This window comes from Tamandua tetradactyla, chromosome 14, assembly GCF_023851605.1.
Source record: "Tamandua tetradactyla isolate mTamTet1 chromosome 14, mTamTet1.pri, whole genome shotgun sequence".
In the NCBI taxonomy this organism is placed as follows: domain Eukaryota; kingdom Metazoa; phylum Chordata; class Mammalia; order Pilosa; family Myrmecophagidae; genus Tamandua; species Tamandua tetradactyla.
Window position 1 is genome coordinate 57,718,713 of NC_135340.1, and position 23,861 is coordinate 57,742,573.

Sequence of the window (23,861 nt, forward strand, 5' to 3'; positions counted from 1 at the left end):
TGTTGATAATGGCCATTCTGGTGGGTGTGAGATGGTATCTCATTGTGGTTTTGATTTGCATTTCTCTAATGGCCAGGGACATTGAGCATCTCTTCATGTGCATTTTGGCCCTTTGTATTTCCTCTTCTGAGAGGTGTCTGTTCAAGTCTTTTTCCCATTTTGTAATTGGGTTGGCTGTCTTTTTGTTGTTGAGATGAACAATCTCTTTATAAATTCTGGATACTAGACCTTTATCTGATATATCATTTCCAAATATTGTCTCCCATTGTGAAGGCTGTCTTTCTACTTTCTTGATGAAGTTCTTTGATGCACAAAAGTGTTTAATTTTGAGGAGTTCCCATTTATTTATTTCCTTCTTCAGTGCTCTTGCTTTAGGTTTAAGGTCCATAAAACCGCCTCCAGTTGTAAGATCCATAAGATATCTCCCAACATTTTCCTCTGTTTTATGGTCTTAGACCTAATGCTTAGATCTTTGATCCATTTTGAGTTAACTTTTGTATAGGGTGTGAGAGATGGGTCTTCTTTCATTCTTTTGCATATGGATATCCAGTTCTCTAGGCACCATTTATTGAAGAGACTGCTCTGTCCCAGGTGAGTTGGCTTGACTGCCTTATCAAAGATCAAATGTCCATAGATGAGAGGGTCTATATCTGAGCACTCTATTCGATTCCATTGGTCGATATATCTATCTTTATGCCAATACCACGCTGTTTTGACCACTGTGGCTTCATAATATGCCTTAAAGTCAGGCAGCGCGAGACCTCCAGCTTCGTTTTTTTCCCTCAAGATGTTTTTAGCAATTCGGGGCACCCTGCCCTTACAGATAAATTTGCTTATTGGTTTTTCTATTTCTGAAAAATAAGTTGTTGGGATTTTGATTGGTATTGCATTGAATCTGTAAATCAATTTAAGTAGGATTGACATCTTAACTATATTTAGTCTTCCAATCCATGAACACGGTATGCCCTTCCATCTGTTTAGGTCTTCTGTGATTTCTTTTAGCAGTTTTTTGTAGTTTTCTTTATATAGGTTTTTTGTCTCTTTAGTTAAATTTATTCCTAGGTATTTTATTCTTTTAGTTGCAGTTGTAAATGGAATTCGTTTCTTGATTTCCCCCTCAGCTTGTTCATTACTAGTGTATAGAAATGCTACAGATTTTTGAATGTTGATCTTGTAACCTGCTAGTTTGCTGTACTCATTTATTAGCTCTAGTAGTTTTGTTGTGGATTTTTCTGGGTTTTCGACGTATAGTATCATATCGTCTGCAAACAGTGATAGTTTTACTTCTTCCTTTCCAATTTTGATGCCTTGTATTTCTTTTTCTTGTCTAATTGCTCTGGCTAGAACCTCCAACACAATGTTGAATAATAGTGGTGATAGTGGACATCCTTGTCTTGTTCCTGATCTTAGGGGGAAAGTTTTCAATTTTTCCCCTTTGAGGATGATATTAGCTGTGGGTTTTTCATATATTCCCTCTATCATTTTAAGGAAGTTCCCTTGTATTCCTATCTTTTGAAATGTTTTCAACAGGAAAGGATGTTGAATCTTGTCGAATGCCTTCTCTGCATCAATTGAGATGATCATGTGATTTTTCTGCTTTGATTTGTTGATATGGTGTATTACATTAATTGATTTTCTTATGTTGAACCATCCTTGCATACCTGGGATGAATCCTACTTGGTCATGATGTATAATTCTTTTAATGTGTTGTTGGATACGATTTGCTAGAATTTTATTGAGGATTTTTGCATCTGTATTCATTAGAGAGATTGGTCTGTAGTTTTCTTTTTTTGTAATATCTTTGCCTGGTTTTGGTATGAGGGTGATGTTGGCTTCATAGAATGAATTAGGCAGTTTTCCCTCCACTTCGATTTTTTTGAAGAGTTTGAGGAGAATTGGTACTAATTCTTTCTGGAACGTTTGGTAGAATTCACATGTGAAGCCATCTGGTCCTGGACTTTTCTTTTTAGGAAGCTTTTGAATGACTAATTCAATTTCTTTACTTCTGATTGGTTTGTTGAGGTCATCTATGTCTTCTTGAATCAAAGCTGGTTGTTCATGTCTTTCCAGGAACCCGTCCATTTCATCTAAATTGTTGCATTTATTAGCATAAAGTTGTTCATAGTATCCTGTTATTACCTCCTTTATTTCTGTGAGGTCAGTAGTTATGTCTCCTCTTCCATTTCTGATCTTATTTATTTGCATCCTCTCTCTTCTTCTTTTTGTCAATCTTGATAGGGGCCCATCAATCTTATTGATTTTCTCATAGAACCAACTTCTGGTCTTATTGATTTTCTCTACTGTTTTCATATTTTCAATTTCATTTATTTCTGCTCTGATCTTTGTTATTTCTTTCCTTTTGCTTGCTTTGGGATTAGTTTGCTGTTCTTTCTCCAGTTCTTCCAATTGAACAGTTAATTCCTGCATTTTTACCTTTTCTTCTTTTCTGATATAGGCATTTAGGGCAATAAATTTCCCTCTTAGCACTGCCTTTGCTGCATCCCATAAGTTTTGATATGTTGTGTTTTCATTTTCATTTGCCTCGATGTATTTACTAATTTCTCTTGCAATTTCTTCTTTGACCCTCTCGTTGTTTAAGAGTGTGTTGTTGACCCTACAGGTATTTGTGAATTTTCTGGCATTCCGCCTATTACTGATTTCCAACTTCATTCCTTTATGATCCGAGAAAGTGTTGTGTATGATTTCAATCTTTTTAAATTTGTTAAGACTTGCTTTGTGACCCAGCATATGGTCTATCTTTGAGAATGATCCATGAGCACTTGAGAAAAAGGTGTATCCTGCTGTTGTGGGATGTAATGTCCTATAAATGTCTGTTAAGTCTAGCTCCTTTATAGTAATATTCAGATTCTCTATTTCTTTATTGATCCTCTGTCTAGATGTTCTGTCCATTGATGAGAGTGGGGAATTGAAGTCTCCAACACTTATGGTATTTGTGTCTATTTCCCTTTTCAGTGTTTGCAGTGTATTCCTCACGTATTTTGGGGCATTCTGGTTCGGTGCATAAATATTTATGATTGTTATGTCTTCTTGTTTAATTGTTCCTTTTATTAGTATATAGTGTCCTTCTTTGTCTCTTTTAACTGTTTTACATTTGAAGTCTAACTTGTTGGATATTAGTATAGCCACTCCTGCTATTTCTGGTTGTTATTTGCATGAAATATCTTTTCCCAACCTTTCACTTTCAACCTATGTTTATCTTTGGGTCTAAGATGTGTTTCCTGTAGACAGCATATAGAAGGATCCTGTTTTTTAATCCATTCTGCCAATCTATGTCTTTTGATTGGGGAATTCAGTCCATTAACATTTAGTGTTATTACTGTTTGGATAATATTTTCCTCTGCCATTTTGCCTTTTGTATTATATATATCATATCTGACTTTCCTTCTTTCTACACTCTTCTCCACCCCTCTCTCTTCTGTCTTTTCGGTTCTGACTCTAGTGCTCCCTTTAGTATTTCTTGCAGAGCTGGTCTCTTGGTCACAAATTCTCTCAGTGACTTTTTGTCTGAGAATGTTTTAATTTCTCCCTCATTTTTGAAGGACAATTTTGCTGGATATAGGAGTCTTGGTTGGCAGTTTTTCTCTTTTAGTAATTTAAATATATCATCCCACTGTCTTCTAGCCTCCATGGTTTCTGCTGAGAAATCTACACATAGTCTTATTGGGTTTCCCTTGTATGTGATGGATTGTTTTTCTCTTGCTGCTTTCAAGATCCTCTCTTTCTCTTTGACCTCTGACATTCTAACTAGTAAGTGTCTTGGAGAACGCCTATTTGGGTCTAATCTCTTTGAGGTACGCTGCACTTCTTGGATCTGTAATTTTAGGTCTTTCATAAGAGTTGGGAAATTTTCAGTGAAAATTTCTTTCATTAGTTTTTCTCCTCCTTTTCCCTTCTCTTCTCCTTCTGGGACACCCACAACACGTATATTTGTGCGGTTCATATTGTCCTTGAGTTCCCTGATACCCTGTTCAAATTTTTCCATTCTTTTCCCGATAGTTTCTGTTTCTTTTTGGAATTCAGATGTTTCATCTTCCAAATCACTAATTCTATCTTCTGTCTCTTTGAATCTATCATTGTAGGTATCCATTGTTTTTTCTATCTTTTCTACTTTGTCCTTCACTTCCATAAGTTCTGTGATTTGTTTTTTCAGTTTTTCTATTTCTTCTTTATGTTCAGCCCATGTCTTCTTCATGTCCTCCCTCAATTTATCGATTTCGTTTTTGAAGAGGTTTTCCATTTCTGTTCGTATATTTAGCATTAGTTGTCTCAGCTCCTGTATCTCATTTGAACTATTGGTTTGTTCCTTTGACTGGGCCATATTTTCAATTATTTGAGCGTGATCCGTTATCTTCTGTTGGCGTCTGCGCATTTAGACAGATTTCCCTGGGTATTGGATCCAAAAGTTTGGAAGATTTTCCTGTGAAATCTCTGGGTTCTGTTTTTCTTATCCTGCCCAGTAGGTGGCGCTCGTGGCACACGTTTGTCTGCGGGTCCCACCAGTAAAAGGTGCTGTGGGACCTTAAACTTTGGAAAACTCTCACCATCCGGGGGGTTCTCTAGCCGAAGCGGCTTGAGCCGGCCCGGGGTCCGAACGCAGGGAGGGTTGCTGGTCGCCGCTGCCCGGGAAAGAGCCCGTCCGAATTTCCTAGTCGGCCCTGGGCGACAAGTGTGGCTGGAGGGCGCCAGCGGCAGCAGCCCACCCGAGAGAGTGCACGTTCCCCGGGAGTCACGGGTTTGGAAGGGGCCTTCCCCACCCGTCACCGTTCTCCGCGGCCTGGGGATTTCCGATCCAATTCTCTCAGTTGGTCCGGGGGGGCTGCGCGTGATAATTTCTTCTTGATCTACTGATTGTTTGACTGTGTTGTTTAATTTTCATATATTTGCAAATTTTCCATTCTCCACCGTTATTAACTTCCAGCTTCCTTCCATTATGATCAGAGAAAGGACTCTGTATGATTTCAATCTTAAGATTTATTAAGATTTGCTTTGTGACCTATCCTGAAGAACAATCCATGGGCACGAGAAGAATATATATTCTGCTGTTTTGCAGTACAATGTTCTATATATGGTGTTGAGTCCAGTTCATTTTATTCAAGATCAGTCGTTTCCTTATAGATCCTCTGTCAAGATTTTCCATCTATTGATGGCAATAATGTGTATTCTGTATTGAAGTTTCCAACTATTATTGTAGAGACACTGATTTCTTCCTTCAGTTTTACCAGTGTCTGTCTCACATATTTTGGGGTACCACGGTGAGGTGCATAAATATTTATGATAGATATTCCTTCTGGGTGGACTGCGCCCTTTTTAAAAAATATCTTTACTGACAAATCTTCACACACATATAGTCCATACATGGTGTACAAAAAACGGCTCACAATATCCTCCCATAATTGTGTATTCATTGCCATGATCATTTTTAGAACATTTGTATCACTCCAGAAAAAGAAATAAAAAGAAAAAAAAAATTCATACATCCCATACCCTTCCTCTCATTGACCATTAGTATTTCCATCTAATCCAATTTATTTTACACCTTATGCCCCCTATTATTTATTTACTTTTAATTCATATTTTTTTTTACTCATCTGTCCATTCTGTGGATAAAAGGAGCATCAGACACAAGATTTTCATACTCACACTGTAAAAGCGATATCGTATACAATCATCTTCAAGAATCAAGGCTATCAGAACACAGCTCAACACTTTTCAGGTACTTCCCTCCAAACACTTCAATATACCATAAACTAAAAAGGGCTATCTATATAATGCATAAGAAGAACCTCCAGGATAAGCACTCAGTTCTGTTTGAAATCTCTCAGGCACTTAAACTTTATTTTCTCTCATTTCTTTCTTCTCCCTTTTGGTCAAGAAGGCTTTCTCAATATCTTGATACAGATCCTGACTCATACCAGGAGCTCTGTCCCATAATGCCAGGGACATTTTACACCCCTGGGAGTCATGTCCCACAAAGTGGGCAGGACAGTGAATTCACCTGCTGAGCTGCTTAGAGAGAGAAGGACTGCCCTTTTTTTTTTTTTAAAGGAAAGACAGAGAGAAGGAAGGAAGGATAGAAGAAAGGAAGGAAGGAAGAAAGGGAAACATTTCCAAACACCCTCCTGCTTTATTGTATTCTGTTTCTCCGTTTCCGCCACATGGGCTGGGGCCGGGAATCGAACCGAGGCCCTCCGGCATAGCAGGCAAGCACTTTGCCCGCTGAGCCACCGCGGCCCGCCCATGGACTGCCCTTTTTTATACAGTGTACTTCTTTTGTCTTATAACAGTTTTGCATTTAAAATCTATTTCTTTTCTGATATTACTATAGCTACACCGAGCTGTTTCTTGGTTACTACTTGCATGGACTATTTCTTTCCAACCTCACACTTTCAACCTATTTGTGTCTTTGAGTCTAAGGTGAGTCTCTTGTGAATAGTTGGATCATGTTTGCTTGTTTGTTTTAATCCATTCAGCCAATCTGAGTCTTCTGATTGAGGAATCTAACCTATTACCATTCAACGTTATTACTACAAACAACCATTTTATCCTTTAGAATTTATATGTCTTTTTTCCCCTCTCTTTTTACCCTTTTAGTTACCCTTACTGACAATTTCTTCACACTCTTACAAGCCACTCTCTCCTATCTTGTTTTCAACCCACAGAACTCCTTTTAGTATTCTTGCAGGTGAGGTCTCTTGTTGACAAACTGAGTTTCTGTTTATCATGAATATTTAAAACTCTTCCTCATTTTTGAACAACATATTTGTTAGATAAAGAATTTGGGGCTGGTAATTTTTTTCCCTTCAGTACCTTAAACATATCATATCTGCCTTCTCACCTCCATAGTTTCTGATGAGAAATCAGCATTTATTCTTATTGCAGATCCCTTGTATATGATGTATATTGCTTTTCTTTTCTCTTGCTGCTTCCAGAATTCTCTCTTCATCTTTGGCACTTGACATTCTGATTATCATGTGTTTCAGAGTAGGTCTATTAGGATTTATTAGAGTATGTTACTTTTCTTGTACATGTATATTTATGTCTTTCGTAAGAGTTGGGAAATCTTTGGCCATTACTTCCTCAAATATTCTTTCTGTCCCTTTTCCTTTTAATACACTCATGATGCTTATGTTTGTGCATTTCATGCTGTCGTTGAAATACATGAGACACTACTAAATTCTTTCTATTCTTTTCTCTATCTGTTCTCCTGTCTGTAAGATTTCGATCGTCCTGTCTTCTAGTTCACTCATTCTTTCTTCTGCCTGTTCAAATTGTGCTGTTGTATGCGTCTAGTGTATTTTTACCCTCTTCTATTGTGTCTTTATCATAATTTATGTTTCTTTTCATACTTTCAAATTCTTCTTTATGCTTACACATTGTTTTCTTAATTTGTTTTATCTCTTTAGCCATCTTTTCCTTCATCTCCTTGAATTTATACTTAGGAGATATGTTTGAACATCTTTCATTAGTTGTTCCAAATTCTGTGTCACCTCTGAAGCTTTAATTTGTTCACCTAACTGGGCCATATCTTCCCATTTCCTGGTGTGGCTTGTAGTTTTTTGCTGAAGTCTAGGCATCTATCTGATTATCTTGACAAGTTTGATCTGACCATCAGTTTCTCTCTTATCTGGATTTTATTTTTAACTTTTTTATTGTGAAATATGACATATATACAAAAAAGAAGTAGGTCTCAAAATACATTTTAACAATTAGTTGTAAAATAGATTTCAAAATTTGGCATGGGTTACAGTTCCACAATTTCAGGCTTTTCCTTCTAGCTATTCAAAGACACTGGAGACTAAAATGAAATATCAGATTTTATTGGCTTTATATTAAGACTCTTCCTTGACATGCAGTCAGCTTTATTCTTAGAATGGTCTGCATTTAACTGATCAGATTTTTAAATCTCTTCTTCATCTGATTCTTGCCCTGAATAGTGGTACAATTTTTAAGATGTCATTTTTTGTGCAACTGTTTCACATCCAGGAGAGAACTTTCTTTCTTCTGTTCCTTCTCCAGGAACCTTGATCTATTCTCTTTGCTTTTGTTTCCCCTCTGTAGCTTTATACATCCTTTTGTTGTCTCTAGCTGCTTTTATCCTGGAGGGCAAATTCTGTGAGGCGTGTCATATAGGAGAAGACTTGAATCAGTATTTCCCAGTCAAGACAGGGTCAGGGACTCAAAAAGGGGCCACAGACAGGCTAGGGTAGGGATCAGGAAGGACACCAAAAGCCTCTTTGATTACTCCCCAAATCTATGCTTTCCTGGACTACCCAGCAATGCAGCCTTTCAGTTAATTATCCCCTGGATCTCTGAGGAAGCACTGTGTCTTTAAATCTCCACCGCTTCTGCCCATGTCAAGGGTGGAGCTGAAACAATGGCTGCCATTGCCTTTATCCAGGGCAGGTTGAAACAGTAGCTCAGAGACAGGACCCAGTGACCTGAATTCACTAAGCAAAATCCATGATCAGTGATCCATTGTGCCTACCCCTGTTTCTTGGGGAAGAGGATTTTTATGTCTCTTTTATATCTAGCAAGCTAGCCAGGGAGTGGACTCCAAGGTGACTCATCACAAAAGTGGGGGATCGAGGACAGCAGCTACCACACAGAGAGAGCAATCTTATGTTCTCCTCCACAGTTCATCAGCCTACTCTTCCTGCTCTTCCCTGGATGTTGTACAGTGTGATCTTCTGGTTTACAGAGCCCAAGAACAAATGTCTCAGACAGTTTCTAGCTGTTTAATAGTTTTTACCCCAGAAGTTCCTCCCTGCACATTCTTGTCATATTGTGCTTCTAGATATCCATCAAGCATGACATACTGTCTACATATTTACACAATTTTTAACTGTGACTACAATGTCCTTCTCTCTCACCCCTTCATTGTTATCTGCCACACTCTTTTGAGTACAACTTCTCCTATGAGCCTTTTAGCCTGGTTCAGGAAGGCTTGTAGGCTCCCTCCCTCTTTCTAACACACCCTTCTCCACACATCTACCACAGCAATCACAAAGTTTGGGATTTGTTGACTATTATAGTGCTAAATTAACACCAAATGTTCCTGACATCAGGGCCACAATCATCTACTGTTGAACATTAGTAGTAATATTTTCATTTAATAATACTATATAAAGAATTTAATTTTCTCTGGGCACAGAGAAAATGACCAGCAGGTAGAAGTAAAGAAAAATATCGGGGAAAAGAAACAAAATGAAGAAAGGAAGTAAACATGAGACCTCTTATCAATTAATAAAATGGTTCCCAAATATTAACATATGTACAAAGACACACACCAAACCTTTAATTATAGAAAATTTGTATAACCAGTATTAGATCTAAACACAGTCAGCATGCAATGATGTCTATTATAATAATTAAAAAATGCTTATAATATGCCAATATTGGCAATAAGTCTATAATGAATCCTACTAAGAAGTGAAGGTATATCTCTTACCAACAGGTCCATTACCACACTCATGGAGACCAAGCAAGAACATTAGTAAATATATGAGAAAATAATGAGAAAACAATGACATTGAGAGACATATATAGCTAAACAAGGAGTTCTAATTTTCATTAGAGTTTTCAAGGAGTAACATAGTGTATGAAATTTTTATGTTTATGTTGAAAGATATTTATCAATCTGTTTTTCACAGAAAACGAAAGCTTGATGGGACTAATTCAGTAACTGACCAAAGGTCTAATAGCAAACCTATGGCCATGGAAGACAGAATTCAAAACTTATGGTTTCTAACACAGTTCTCATAACTTGTAGTCATGTACATTATCCTTTTCAGTTTCTGATAAAAAGATGAAGAAAAATAGTGTTAGTAGCTAGGTACACAAGAAACGGGGAGACGGTGATTTTTCTATAGAAAGAAATTTGCTATTGAGACCCAAGATGTATATTACCTCTGTTACTTTTCTTTCTACTTCTGTTCCATCCACATAATAAACGTCTGTGATGACACGTGTGACAAGTGTGCGCACTTCACGGATTGTTCTCATGTGGCGATGCAAGACATGGCCATGTGGAGGCTGAGGCATATCAAACTCTTCCTCTCCCTGTGATGTGGAAATAGAACACAAGCATGGGCCTCATGGCAAACTATCACAAATCACTTCCTCATGAACACTGTTCAGAGGGCCTATGAAACCCAGTGTGATGGAATTTTTCAACTGTTTTATTCTCTATTCACCTACAGATAAGACCAGGGATGGACCAACCATATAGCCAGATACTAAGAGGAGATTGTATCAGCATGACCTAAAATGACCTATTTCTTTCTAAATCAAAATCAGAACTTCTAGCACTTATGTCTGGAGATATTTAGGTGAAATTTTGATACTTAAAATATACTATTTTTAGATGGTAGTTCTTTGATTTTGATGCTGACTTGTCAAGTAGCATACAGCTTACATTTGCAACAGCTCTTCAGTATCTCCTGATAAAGGAAGGCATTCCTTAGTCCTTTACATAAAACCAGAAGGGCATAGCCACTAATCTCAGTACAGTGTGCTTTTCCTGTATCAGCAGTGAAAACCAGTTTATTTATATGTGGAACAAGGTGCAATGATTTCTACCAGTATGAAATATAAAATATTGGATCTATTCCAAAGACCATATTATGGCAAGAGAGTTAACCTAGTGTCCAGAAACAGGAAATAGTAGCAAATTAGGACTCTGTATCTAGTTCTTCTATAAAGAATAATTGGTTAAACAATTTAAATTAGACCCCATATTTTTATGACAATTGTTACAGAAAATTACTCAGAGAAACTGAGCCTTTGTCATTTGGAAAACATGAATCAAACATTTACTGAAAAACTTATGAGTGCCAAACAAATACCTATGGGAAAATTCAGGGCAGATGTAATTAATTCAATACTTTAAAAATAATTAAAATGCATTATCTCTGATTAACAGAAACATAATAAACCACGATCTCTATTTAAAGAAGCAACTGGGTTAACTGAAACACCAACTAAATTCATTATCTTGTGCTCATAATTTTCTATTCACAGATTGTATTTCTATACACTAACAATGAATTATCCATAAAGGAAATAAAGAAAACAATTTCATTTACAATAGCATCAAAAAGAATAAAATACCCAGTAAAAAATTTAACCAAGGAGATATAAAACTTATATACTGAAAACTAGAACACTACTGAAAGAACTTAAAGAAGCCTATATTTATAGAAAGACATCCAGTATTCATGGAGTGGAAGATTTAATACAGTTAAGATGACAACACTACCAAAAGCAATATACAGATTAAATGCCATTTCTACAATATCCTAAACTTTTTTTTTTGCAGAAATGGAAAAACCCATATTAAAATTCATATGGAATTTCAAGGGACACTGAATAGCCAAAACAATATCAAAAAAGAAGAAAAAAGTCGCAGCCTCACATTTCCTGATTTTAAGACTATAGTAATCAAATCAGTGCACTACCGGCATGGTATATATACCTACATCGATGGAACAGAATCGGGAGACCAAAAATAAATCCTCATTTCTATGGTTAACTGATTTTAGACACAAGGTGTCTAGACCATTCAATGGAGAAAGTACAGTTTTAATAAATGATGTATGGACATCTGGATAGTACATGCAAAAGAATGAAGCTGGGCCCTTACTTTATATAAAATATATCATAAACAAAAATTAAATAAAAATGGCTCAAAGATCTAAATTTAAGAGCTAAAATAAAGAAGGGTCAAATCTTCATTACCTTTGATGTGCTAATGGTTTCTTAAATATGAAACCGAAAGTACAGGCAAATAGGGAAGATAAGATGAGCCTACCTATAATTATGCCGAAGAGTCACTACCAGAGGACCTGTTTTTTGGCTCAGATGTGGCCTCTCTCTCAGCCCAACACTACAAATAAATTCATTACTTTCCCCTCTACGTGAGACATGACTTCCAGGAGTATAAATCTCTTTGACAGTATGGGATGTGACTCCCAGGAATGAGCCTGACCTGGCATCATGGGATTGACAATACAGAGGAAAAAGAAATGTAAGAAAATAAGGTTTCAGTGGCTAAGACATTTCAAATAGAAAGATTTCAAAGAGATTTCAAATAGAAACCTCTATTCTGGAGGTTGCTTTTATGGACGCTTCACCTAGATATTTGCTAATTGCCATGGTACGTCAGGCCCCAATCAACAGTATTCCTGAAAACTCTAAAGAACACCCTGGGTTCTATCTAAGATTCTATAATAGTTTCACTCAGTTTATTTCTCAGAAACCTAAAGTCTCCAGATTGTTCCCATGCCAGACAAGCCATGAAACAGAGAGGTAAATCTCTCCAAGAACATTAACCATTGTATCCCTGTACCCCATAAGATTGAACCTGTCCCCAACATAAAGAAGTTAGAATGGTTATTGCCCAAATATCCCTATAGATTGATAGAAGGATCCAATGAGAGAGGAGTTGTAACAGAGAAGACAGGATTTAACAAATGAACCATTATATTGATACTTCTTTTTAGTCTCCAGTGTATTAGAGTAGCTAGAAGGAAATACCTGAAATTGTGGAACTGTAACCAATACCAAAGTTTGTTTCATAACTACTTGTTAAAATGTACTTTGAAATCTATCACTTTTCTGCATATTTGCTACATTTTACTATTAAAAAGTTTCAAAAAAAAAAAAGGAATCTTGGGTTCCAGCAAGATGGCAGAATAGGTTAGATCAAGTTCAACCCAGCTCCAAGGAACAGCTAGAGAAGGGAAGGGAAGGCGACTGAGACGATGATTTTAGGGTGCAAGTGACCTAGGAGAGTCTTTTACATCACACAGGGCAGCCCGGGTTGCAAAAAAACTGAGGAACTGAGAAGCTGAGAATGAGACAGTCCGGCTGGCGGAAATGCGGAAGCCCAGAGTCCTGAGGAGTGCACAGATGGGGAGATGGGAAATAGGAAGTAAGCCAAGCCACATAATGTGAATGCATTACCCTCAAAAGCACAGCCCCAAGACCCGCAACTCACCCCACGCACCTGAACCCCGTCACCCACCCCATTCCCTGCACGCCAAGCACCCCCGCCCCGCCTACCCCTCACGTGCATATCCACCCCACAACACGCAGGCCAAGCCACCTCTCCTAGGCAGGCGCAGTCTCGCCCTGCCGCACCCCTCCCAAGCCACACCTCCCAGTCCCTGCTCCGTGCAGTCTTTCACAAGCACATAAAGTATGCTGGCACTCACCTCCATACCCAGACTACTCCTGCCCCCAGCCATACAATTCTGCAGCCCCACACTGCCCGCCCTGAGCTCTGCGCACAGGTATTTAGTTTACAGCGCTCACAGATCTGCACATGCGCATGGCCGCCAGTCACGCCCCCCAGCTCTGGGAAAGCGCTGACCTGCGCAGCTGGGTCACATCCACCCCCAGCCATGCAGGCATAACGCTGATCCGCTGCCCTAGCTCTGCACATGCACACAAAGGGCCCCATGCCCTAACCAGCACACACCAGGCCCCTGTTCCCCAGACCCGTGCACCCGCAAAGCCACATCCTCCACCACAGCTGGGCACCCATACTCACAGGCACCAGTAGCATCCCCAACCTGCACCTATGCCTGCGCTGCAATGCATCACCAAAAGGTTGTGTCCCACCCCATGCCCTGTATCCTTTTCCACATCTATCCCACCAATTCAAGGCTTTAGAGTACTGAAGGCAATCAGCTTCCAAAGTAAGCCAATCAAGATATTTAAATGCCCTGAAAGCAACAGATCACTAAGCATATCATGATTCAAACAGATATAGCCTAGCCTAACGACCAAATTAAAACACCAGAAGAGACACAGACATTGAAACAACTAATCAAAAATGTTCATGGAACTCTATTAAATAAATTCAGTGGATGGCTAATAGCATAAAGGAGGTCAAGAAGACACTAGAAAAGCATAAAGAGGAATTTGACAGAAAAAATAGAAAAAGAGCAGATATTACAGAGATTAAAGATGCCGTAGACCAAATAAAAACATACTAGAGGCACACAATAGCAGATCTGAAGAGGCAGAAGACAGAATAACCAAACTAGAGGGCAGGACAACTGATTTCAAACACTCAAAACAGCAAATGGCAAAAAAAAAAAAAGGAAAAATCTGAATTGGATCTCAGGGAAATGATGGACAAAACAAAGCACACAAATAGAATCATCCATGTCCCAGAAGGAGAAGAGAAAGTAAAGGGCTAGGAATATTAGATGAGGATATAATGGGGAAAACTTCCCAATTCTTATAAAAATATATAAATATGCAAATCAAAGACACCCAATGAAATCCAAATAGAACAAATCCAAATAGGCCTAGTCCAAGACACATACTAATCAGTCTGTCAAATGTTGAAGAGAACTAGAAAATCCTGAAAGTGGCAAGAGAAAAACAATCTATTACATACAAGGGAAACGACCTAAGACTGAGTTTAGACTACTCAACTGGTACTATGGACCCAAGAAGGCAGTGGTCTGATATATTTAAGATCCTGAAAGAGAAATACACCAGCCAAGAATTCTGTACCCAGTCAAACTGTCCTTCAAAACCAAGGAAGAGATTAAAATTTGCAGACAAACAAATCTTGAAAGAATCTGTCAACGAGAGAATGGCCCTACACGACGTATTAAAGGGAGTTCTGCCAGTTCAAAAAAAATACAGGAGAGAGAGGTTGGACGAGGGCACAGAACTGAAGAATACCAGTAAGAGTAACTTTAAGGATAAAAAGAAAAAGAAGGAAAAGAATATATAAAACTGACAAATAAAATCCAAAAGATAAGATGGTGGATTCAAAAACACCTTTTCAAAGTATTTGCAAAGTCCTCTTGGGAATGGGGAAAAGGGGGGAAAATTCAACTTCCCCATTTGGAGAATTCCTGATACTCTTGCAAGCAGGGGGAACAACCAAATCAACAGGTCAATCCCTCAATCTTGGGGTTTGTTCCTATGAAACTTATCCTTACAACGATAGGCTAAGCCTACTTAAAATTAGGCCTATGTGCCGGTTTGAATCTGTGGTGGACCCCAGAAAAGCATGTCCTTTAATCCTTATTCAATTTTGCTGGGTGGGAGCATTTTGATTGTTCCCATGGAGAGGTGACCCACCCAATTGTAGGTGGTAACTTTTGAGTACCCATTGAAGGTGGAGTTGCTTCCTGGAATCCTTTAAAAGAGGAAACATTTTGAGGAGTCCCTTTTGTAGAGCCATGCGAAAGCCAACAGATGCTGCCATGTCTGCCATGTGCTCTTTCAGCTGAGAGAGAAAATTGAACTTCATCGGCCTTCTTGAACCAAAGTATCTTTCTCTGGATGCCTTAAATTGGACATTTCTATAGACTTGTTTTAATTGGGACATTTTCTCAGCCTTAGAACTGTAAACTAGCAACTAAAATTCCCCCTTTTAAAAGCCATTCAGTTTCTGGCATACTGCATTCCAGCAGCTAGCAAACTAGAACAGCCTAAAAGTCACTCCCAGAGAATCTCTTTTATTGCTCAGATGTGGTCTCTCTCTATCAGCCAACAAGGCAAGTGAACTTCCTTCCCTCCCCCGCTCTACATAGGACATAAACCTCCCATGGGTATAAACCTCCCTGGCAACATGGGGCAAAAATCCTAGAATGAGCTGGGTTTCAGCATCAAGAGATTGAGAAAACCTTCTCAACCAAAAGGGGGAAGAGAGAAATGAGACGAAATAAAGTGTCAGTGGCTGAGAGATTTCAAACAAAGTTGAGAGGTTATCCTGGAGGTTATTTTTACACATTATATAGATATCCCCTTTTTAGTTTATGGTGCATTAAGTGGCTCGAGGGAAGTACCTGAAACTGTAGAGCTGTGTTCCAGCAGCCGTGTTTTTTGAAAATGACTGTATAATGATATAGCTTTCACAACATGACTGTGTGATTGTGAAAACCTTGAGTCTGACACTTGTTTTACCTATGGTATGGACTGATGAGTAAAAAATATGGATAAGAAATAGTAGGAGACTTCAACACACCACTCTCCTCTATAGACAGAATCACCAGACAGAAGATCAAGAAGGAAATACAGAAGTTAAACAACCTGATAAATGAATTAGACCTAACAGACATACATAGGTCATTACACCCCAAAACCCCAGGATGTATATTCCTCTCTAGTGCTCATAGGACATTCTCCAAAACAGATCATATGCTGGGCACAAAATAGGTCTTTATAAATTTTAAAACACAAATTATTCAAAGCACTTTCTCTGATCACAATGGAATGAAGGTGGATATCAATAACCACCAAAGAATGAGGACTTTCACAAGTATATGGAGATTAAATAACACACTCTCAAACAACCAGTGAGTCAAAGAAGAAACTGCTAGAAAAATCAGTAGCTATCTGAAGACGAATGAAAATGAGAATACAACATATCAGAACTTATGGGATGTGGCAAAAGCTGTGCTGAGAGGGAAATTTACTGCCCTAAATGTCTATATTAAAAAACAAGAGAGAGCAAAAATCAAGGACTTAACCGCCCACCTGGAGGAACTTGAGAAAGAATGGTAACTAACCTGAAAGCAAGTAGAAGAGAAATAACAAAGATTAAAGCAGAGTTAAATGAGTGGGAGAACAAAAGAACAACAGAAATGAAATCAAAAGTTGGTTCTTTGAGAAAATCAGTAAATCTGATGGGCTACTAGCAAGACTGACAAAAAAAAAAGAGAGAGGATGCAAATAAAGTTAGAAATGAGAAGGAGTGCATTACTACAGACCCTGAAGAAATAAAAAAAAAAAATCATAAGACAATACTATGAGCAACTATATACCAAACTAGACAACTTAGATGAAATGGACAAATTCCTGGTAACCACAAACAAATTACACTGACTCAGGAAGAAACAGAAGATCTCCACAAACCAACCACAAGTAAAAAGATTCAATCACTCTCTCTCCGCCGGACCGCCGCGCGGCGCACGCGCCCCGCAGCAGCCGAGCCGCCCGACCTCCCTACCCCCTCTCTCTCTCCGCCGGACCGCCGCGCGGCGCACGCGCCCCGCAGCAGCCAAGCCGCCCGACCTCCCTACCCCCTCTCTCTCTCCGCCGGACCGCCGCGCGGCGCACGCGCCCCGCAGCAGCCGAGCCGCCCGACCTCCCTACCCCCTCTCTCTCTCCGCCGGACCGCCGCGCGGCGCACGCGCCCCGCAGCAGCCGAGCCGCCCGACCTCCCTACCCCCTCTCTCTCTCCGCCGGACCGCCGCGCGGCGCACACGCCCCGCAGCAGCCGAGCCGCCCGACCTCCCTACCCCCTCTCTCTCTCCGCCGGACCGCCGCGCGGCGCACGCGCCCCGCAGCAGCCGAGCCGCCCGACCTCCCTACCCCCTCTCTCTCTCCGCCGGACCGCCGCGCGGCGCACGCGCCCCGCAGCAGCCGAGCCGCCCGACCTCCCTACCCCCCCTCTCTACCCCCCTCCTCCCCCTCCTGCTCCGGCTGCTCTCCAACCAACACGGTGCCCTCTTCCCCCGCCTTCACCGTGCTCCTCCGCCACCAGCCTCGACAGCCTTGCCGCCCTCACTTTTCCTCCTCCAGAACAACTACTGGGGGAGTGGAGATAATACAGAGCAGCTCCCGGAGCCACGAGGGAAATCAAAGGGACAGCGTACCCCATCCTGGAACGGCTGACTATCTGGGAGAACCAGCTCCGGTGAGATCACCAAGGGGCACGGGCTTTCCTGGGTGGGACAGCAAGCGACCGAGGTCCCTCCCTTCCACCTTCCCAGGCCAGCTGGTAGAATTGGACAGGCGGTCCCCTTAGGCCGCGGCGGCTGGTGCCCCCACCACACGAGGCCCCCCGGAACAACTGAGATAGTTGGGTCGGAAATCCCCAGACTGCGGAGAACAGTGACCGGGGGATCCCTTCCAAACACGTGACTCCCCCGTCGGCTGGGAGCAGTGCACTCTCCCGGGCTGCGACAGCTGGCGCCCTCCCGCCACGCTTGGTGCCCCGGGCCGACTAGCTAATTTGGCCGGACGCTCTCCTGTGCTGCGACAGCCGGCGACCCTCCCCGCGTTTGGAACCCCGGGCCGGCTGGCATTCTTCCAAGACGCTTCGGTTGCCGAACCTCCCCTACGGCGAGAGTTTTCCAGAGTTGAGGGACCCACAGCAACTTTCGCTGCTGGAACCCACAGACAGGCGTGTGCCACGTGTGCCCCCTACTGGGCAGGATAGGAAGAACAGAACCCAGAGACTGCGCAGAAAAATCTTTCAACCTGTGGGGTCGAACACCCGGGGAAATCTGACTAAATGCCCAGACGCCAGCAGAAGATAACGGATCACGCTCAGAAAATTGAACATATGGCCCAGTCAAACGAAGAAACCAATAGTTCAAATGAGATACAGGAGCTGAAACAACTAATGCTGAATATACGAACAGAAATGGAAAACCTCTTCAAAAACGAAATCGATAAATTGAGGGAGGACATGAAGAAGACATGGGCTGAACATAAAGAAGAAATAGAAAAACTGAAAAAACAAATCACAGAACTTATGGAAGTGAAAGATAAAGTAGAAAAGATGGAAAAAACAATGGATACCTACAACGACAGATTTAAAGAAACAGAAGATAGAATTAGTGATTTGGAGGATGAAACATCTGAACTCCAAAAAGAAACAGAAACTATCCGGAAAAGAATGGAAAAATTTGAACAAGGTATCAGGGAACTCAAGGACAATGTGAACCGTACAAATATACGTGTAGTGGGTATCCCAGAAGGAGAAGAGAAGGGAAAAGGAGGAGAAAAACTAATGGAAGAAATTATCACTGAAAATTTCCCAACTCTTATGAAAGACCTAAAATTACAGATCCAAGAAGTGCAGCGCACCCCAAAGAGATTAGACACAAATAGGCGTTCCCCAAGACACTTACTAGTTAGAATGTCAGAGGTCAAAGAGAAAGAGAGGATCTTGAAGGCAGCGAGAGAAAAACAATCCGTCACATACAAGGGAAACCCAATAAGACTATGTGTAGATTTCTCAGCAGAAACCATGGAAGCTAGAAGACAGTGGGATGATATATTTAAGTTACTAAAAGAGAAAAACTGCCAGCCAAGACTCCTATATCCAGCAAAATTGTCCTTCAAAAATGAGGGAGAATTTAAAACATTCTCAGACAAAAAGTCACTAAGAGAATTTGTGACCAAGAGACCAGCTTTGCAAGAAATACTAAAGGAAGCACTAGAGTCAGATACAAAAAGACAGAAGAGAGAGACATGGAGAAAAGTGTAGAAAGAAGGAAAGACAGATATGATATATATAATACAAAAGGCAAAATGGTAGAGGAAAATATTATCCAAACAGTAATAACTCTAAATGTCAATGGACTGAATTCCCCAATTAAAAGACATAGACTGGCAGAATGGATTAAAAAACAGGATCCTTCTATATGCTGTCTACAGGAAACACATCTTAGACCCAAAGATAAATATAGGTTGAAAGTGAAAGGTTGGGAAAAGATATTTCATGCAAACAACAACCAGAAAAGAGCAGGAGTGGCTATACTAATATCCAACAATTTAGACTTCAAATGTAAAACAGTTAAAAGAGACAAAGAAGGACACTATATACTAATAAAAGGAACAATTAAACAAGAAGACATAACAATCATAAATATTTACGCACCGAACCAGAATGCCCCAAAATACGTGAGGAATACACTACAAACACTGAAAAGGGAAATAGACACATATACCATAATAGTTGGAGACTTCAATTCACCACTCTCATCAATGGACAGAACATCTACACAGAGGATCAATAAAGAAATAGAGAACCTGAATATTACTATAAATGAACTTGACTTAACAGACATTTATAGGACATTACATCCCACAACAGCAGGATACACCTTTTTTTCAAGTGCTCATGGATCATTCTCAAAGATAGACCATATGCTGGGTCACAAAGCAAGTCTTAACAAATTTAAAAAGATTGAAATCATACACAACACTTTCTCGGATCATAAAGGAATGAAGTTGGAAATCAATAATAGGCGGAGTGCCAGAAAATTCATAAATACATGGAGGCTCAACAACACACTCTTAAACAACAAGTGGGTCAAAGAAGAAATTGCAAGAGAAATTAGTAAATACCTAGAGGCAAATGAAAATGAAGACACAACATATCAAAACTTATGGGACGCAGCAAAGGCAGTGCTAAGAGGGAAATTTATTGCCCTAAATGCCTTTATCAGAAAAGAAGAAAAGGCAAAAATGCAGGAATTAACTGTCCACTTGGAAGAACTGGAGAAAGAACAGCAAACTAATCCCAAAGCAAGCAAAAGGAAAGAAATAACAAAGATTAGAGCAGAAATAAATGAAATTGAAAACATGAAAACAATAGAGAAAATCAATAAGACCAGAAGTTGGTTCTATGAGAAAATCAACAAGATTGATGGGCCCTTAGCAAGATTGACAAAAAGAAGAAGAGAGAGGATGCAAATAAATAAGATTAGAAATGAAAGAGGAGACATAACTACTGACCTCACAGAAATAAAGGAGGTAATAACAGGATACTATGAACAACTTTACGCTAATAAATACAACAATTTAGAAGAAATGGACAGGTTCCTGGAAAGACATGAACAACCAACTTTGACTCAAGAAGAAATAGACGACCTCAACAAACCAATCACAAGTAAAGAGATTGAATTAGTTATTCAAAACCTCCCTAAAAAGAAAAGTCCAGGACCAGATGGCTTCACATGTGAATTCTATCAAACATTCCAGAAAGAATTAGTACCTACTCTCCTCAAACTCTTCAACATAATCGAAGTGGAGGGAAAACTACCTAATTCATTCTATGAAGCCAACATCACCCTCATACCAAAACCAAGCAAAGATATTACAAAAAAAGAAAACTACAGACCAATCTCTCTAATGAATACAGATGCAAAAATCCTCAATAAAATTCTAGCAAATCGTATCCAGCAACACATTAAAAGAATTATACATCATGACCAAGTAGGATTCATCCCAGGTATGCAAGGATGGTTCAACATAAGAAAATCAATTAATGTAATACACCATATCAACAAATCAAAGCAGAAAAATCACATGATCATCTCAATTGATGCAGAGAAGGCATTCGACAAGATTCAACATCCTTTCCTGCTGAAAACACTTCAAAAGATAGGAATACAAGGGAACTTCCTTAAAATGATAGAGGGAATATATGAAAAACCCACAGCTAATATCATCCTCAATGGGGAAAAATTGAAAACTTTCCCCCTAAGATCAGGAACAAGACAAGGATGTCCACTATCACCACTATTATTCAACATTGTGTTGGAAGTTCTAGCCAGAGCAATTAGGCAAGAAAAAGAAATACAAGGCATCAAAATTGGAAAGGAAGAAGTAAAACTATCACTGTTTGCAGACGATATGATACTATATGTAGAAAACCCAGAAAAATCCACAACAAAATTACTAGAGCTAATAAATGAGTACAGCAAAGTAGCAGGCTACAAGATCAACATTCAAAAATCTGTAGCTTTTCTATACACTAGTAATGAACAAGCTGAGGTAGAAATCAAGAAACGAATCCCATTTACAATCGCAACTAAAAGAATAAAATACCTAGGAATAAATTTAACCAAAGAGACAAAAAACCTATATAAAGAAAACTACAAAAAACTGTTAAAAGAAATCACAGAAGACCTAAATAGATGGAAGGGCGTACCGTGTTCATGGATTGGAAGACTAAATATAGTTAAGATGTCAATCCTACCTAAATTGATTTACAGATTCAATGCAATACCAATCAAAATCCCAACAACATATTTTTCAGAAATAGAAAAACCAATAAGCAAATTTATCTGGAAGGGCAGGGTACCCCGAATTGCTAAAAACATCTTGAGGAAAAAAAACGAAGCTGGAGGTCTCGCGCTGCCTGACTTTAAGGCATATTATGAAGCCACAGTGGTCAAAACAGCATGGTATTGGCATAAAGATAGATATATCGACCAATGGAATCGAATAGAGTGCTCAGATATAGACCCTCTCATCTATGGACATTTGATCTTTGATAAGGCAGTCAAGCCAACTCACCTGGAACAGAACAGTCTCTTCAATAAATGGTGCCTAGAGAACTGGATATCCATATGCAAAAGAATGAAAGAAGACCCATCTCTCACACCCTATACAAAAGTTAACTCAAAATGGATCAAAGATCTAAACATTAGGTCTAAGACCATAAAACAGTTAGAGGAAAATGTTGGGAGATATCTTATGGATCTTACAACTGGAGGTGGTTTTATGGACCTTAAACCTAAAGCAAGAACACTGAAGAAGGAAATAAATAAATGGGAGCTTCTCAAAATTAAACACTTTTGTGCATCAGAGAACTTCATCAAGAAAGTAGAAAGACAGCCTACACAATGGGAGACAATATTTGGAAATGACATATCAGATAAGGGTCTAGTATCCAGAATTTATAAAGAGATTATTCAACTCAACAACAAAAAGACAGCCAACCCAATTACAAAATGGGAAAAAGACTTAAACAGACACCTACCAGAAGAAGAAATACGGATGGCCAAGAGGCACATGAAGAGATGCTCAATGTCCCTGGCCATTAGAGAAATGCAAATCAAAACCACAATGAGATATCATCTCACACCCACCAGAATGGCCATTATCAACAAAACAGAAAATGACAAGTGCTGGAGAGGATGCGGAGAAAGAGGCACACTTATTCACTGTTGGTGGGAATGTCAAAGGGTGCAACCACTGTGGAAGGCAGTTTGGCGGTTCCTCAAAAAGCTGAATATAGAATTGCCATACGACCCAGCAATACCATTGCTAGGTATCTACTCAAAGGACTTAAGGGCAAAGACACAAACAGACATTTGCACACCAATGTTTATAGCAGCGTTATTTACAATTGCAAAGAGATGGAAACAGCCAAAATCTCCATCAACAGAAGAGTGGCTAAACAAACTGTGGTATATACATACGATGGAATATTATGCAGCTTTAAGACAAGATAAACTTGTGAACCATGTAATAACATGGATGGACCTAGAGAATATTATGCTGAGTGAATCCAGCCAAAAACTAAAGGACAAATACTGTATGGTCCCACTGTTGTGAACGGACATTCGAGAATAAACTTGAAATATGTCATTGGTAACAGAGTTCAGCAGGAGTTAGAAACAGGGTAAGACAATGGGTAATTGAAGCTGAAGGGATACAGACTGTGCAACAGGACTAGATACAAAAACTCAAAAATGGACAGCACAATAATACCTAATTGTAAAGTAATCATGTTAAAATACTGAATGAAGCTGCATCTGAGCTATAGGGTTTTTTTTTTGTTTTTGTTTGCTTGTTGGTTTGTTTGTTGTTGTTGTTTTTTACTATTACTACTACTTTTATTTCTTTTCTTTATATTGACATTTTATATCTTTTTCTGTTGTGTTGCTAGTTCCTCTAAACTGATGCAAATGTACTAAGAAACAATGATCATGCATCTATGTGATGATGTTAAGAATTACTGAGTGCATATGTAGAATGGTATGATTTCTAAATGTTGTGTTAATTTCTTTTTTTTCTTTCCGTTAATAAAAAAAAAAAAAAAAAAAAAAAAAAAAATGGAAAAGTTCTCTGAAAAAAAAAAAAAAAAAAAAAAGATTCAATCAGTCATCAAAATTTTTCTACAAAGAAAAACTCAGGGCCAGATAGCTTCACAGGGGAATTTTATCAAACATTCCAAGAAGAACTAACACCAATACTGCTCATACTTTATCAAAAATTGTGGAAAAAGGAACATAACTCAACTCATTTTATGAAACAAATATTTTAATACCAAAACCAGA

General features: G+C 39.3%; 1 protein-coding gene across 14 annotated transcripts in view; it reads right to left on the reverse strand.

Moving 5' to 3' along the window:
• TP53BP1 (tumor protein p53 binding protein 1) overlaps positions 1–23,861 on the reverse strand; it is a 194,699-nt gene that overhangs the window by 43,282 nt on the left and 127,556 nt on the right. For all 14 annotated transcript variants that reach the window (XM_077127643.1, XM_077127642.1, XM_077127638.1 and 11 more), the window contains one exon: positions 9,928–10,080. In XM_077127643.1, the coding sequence (XP_076983758.1) occupies positions 9,928–10,080 (153 nt within the window). The remainder of the gene's footprint in view (positions 1–9,927; positions 10,081–23,861) is intronic.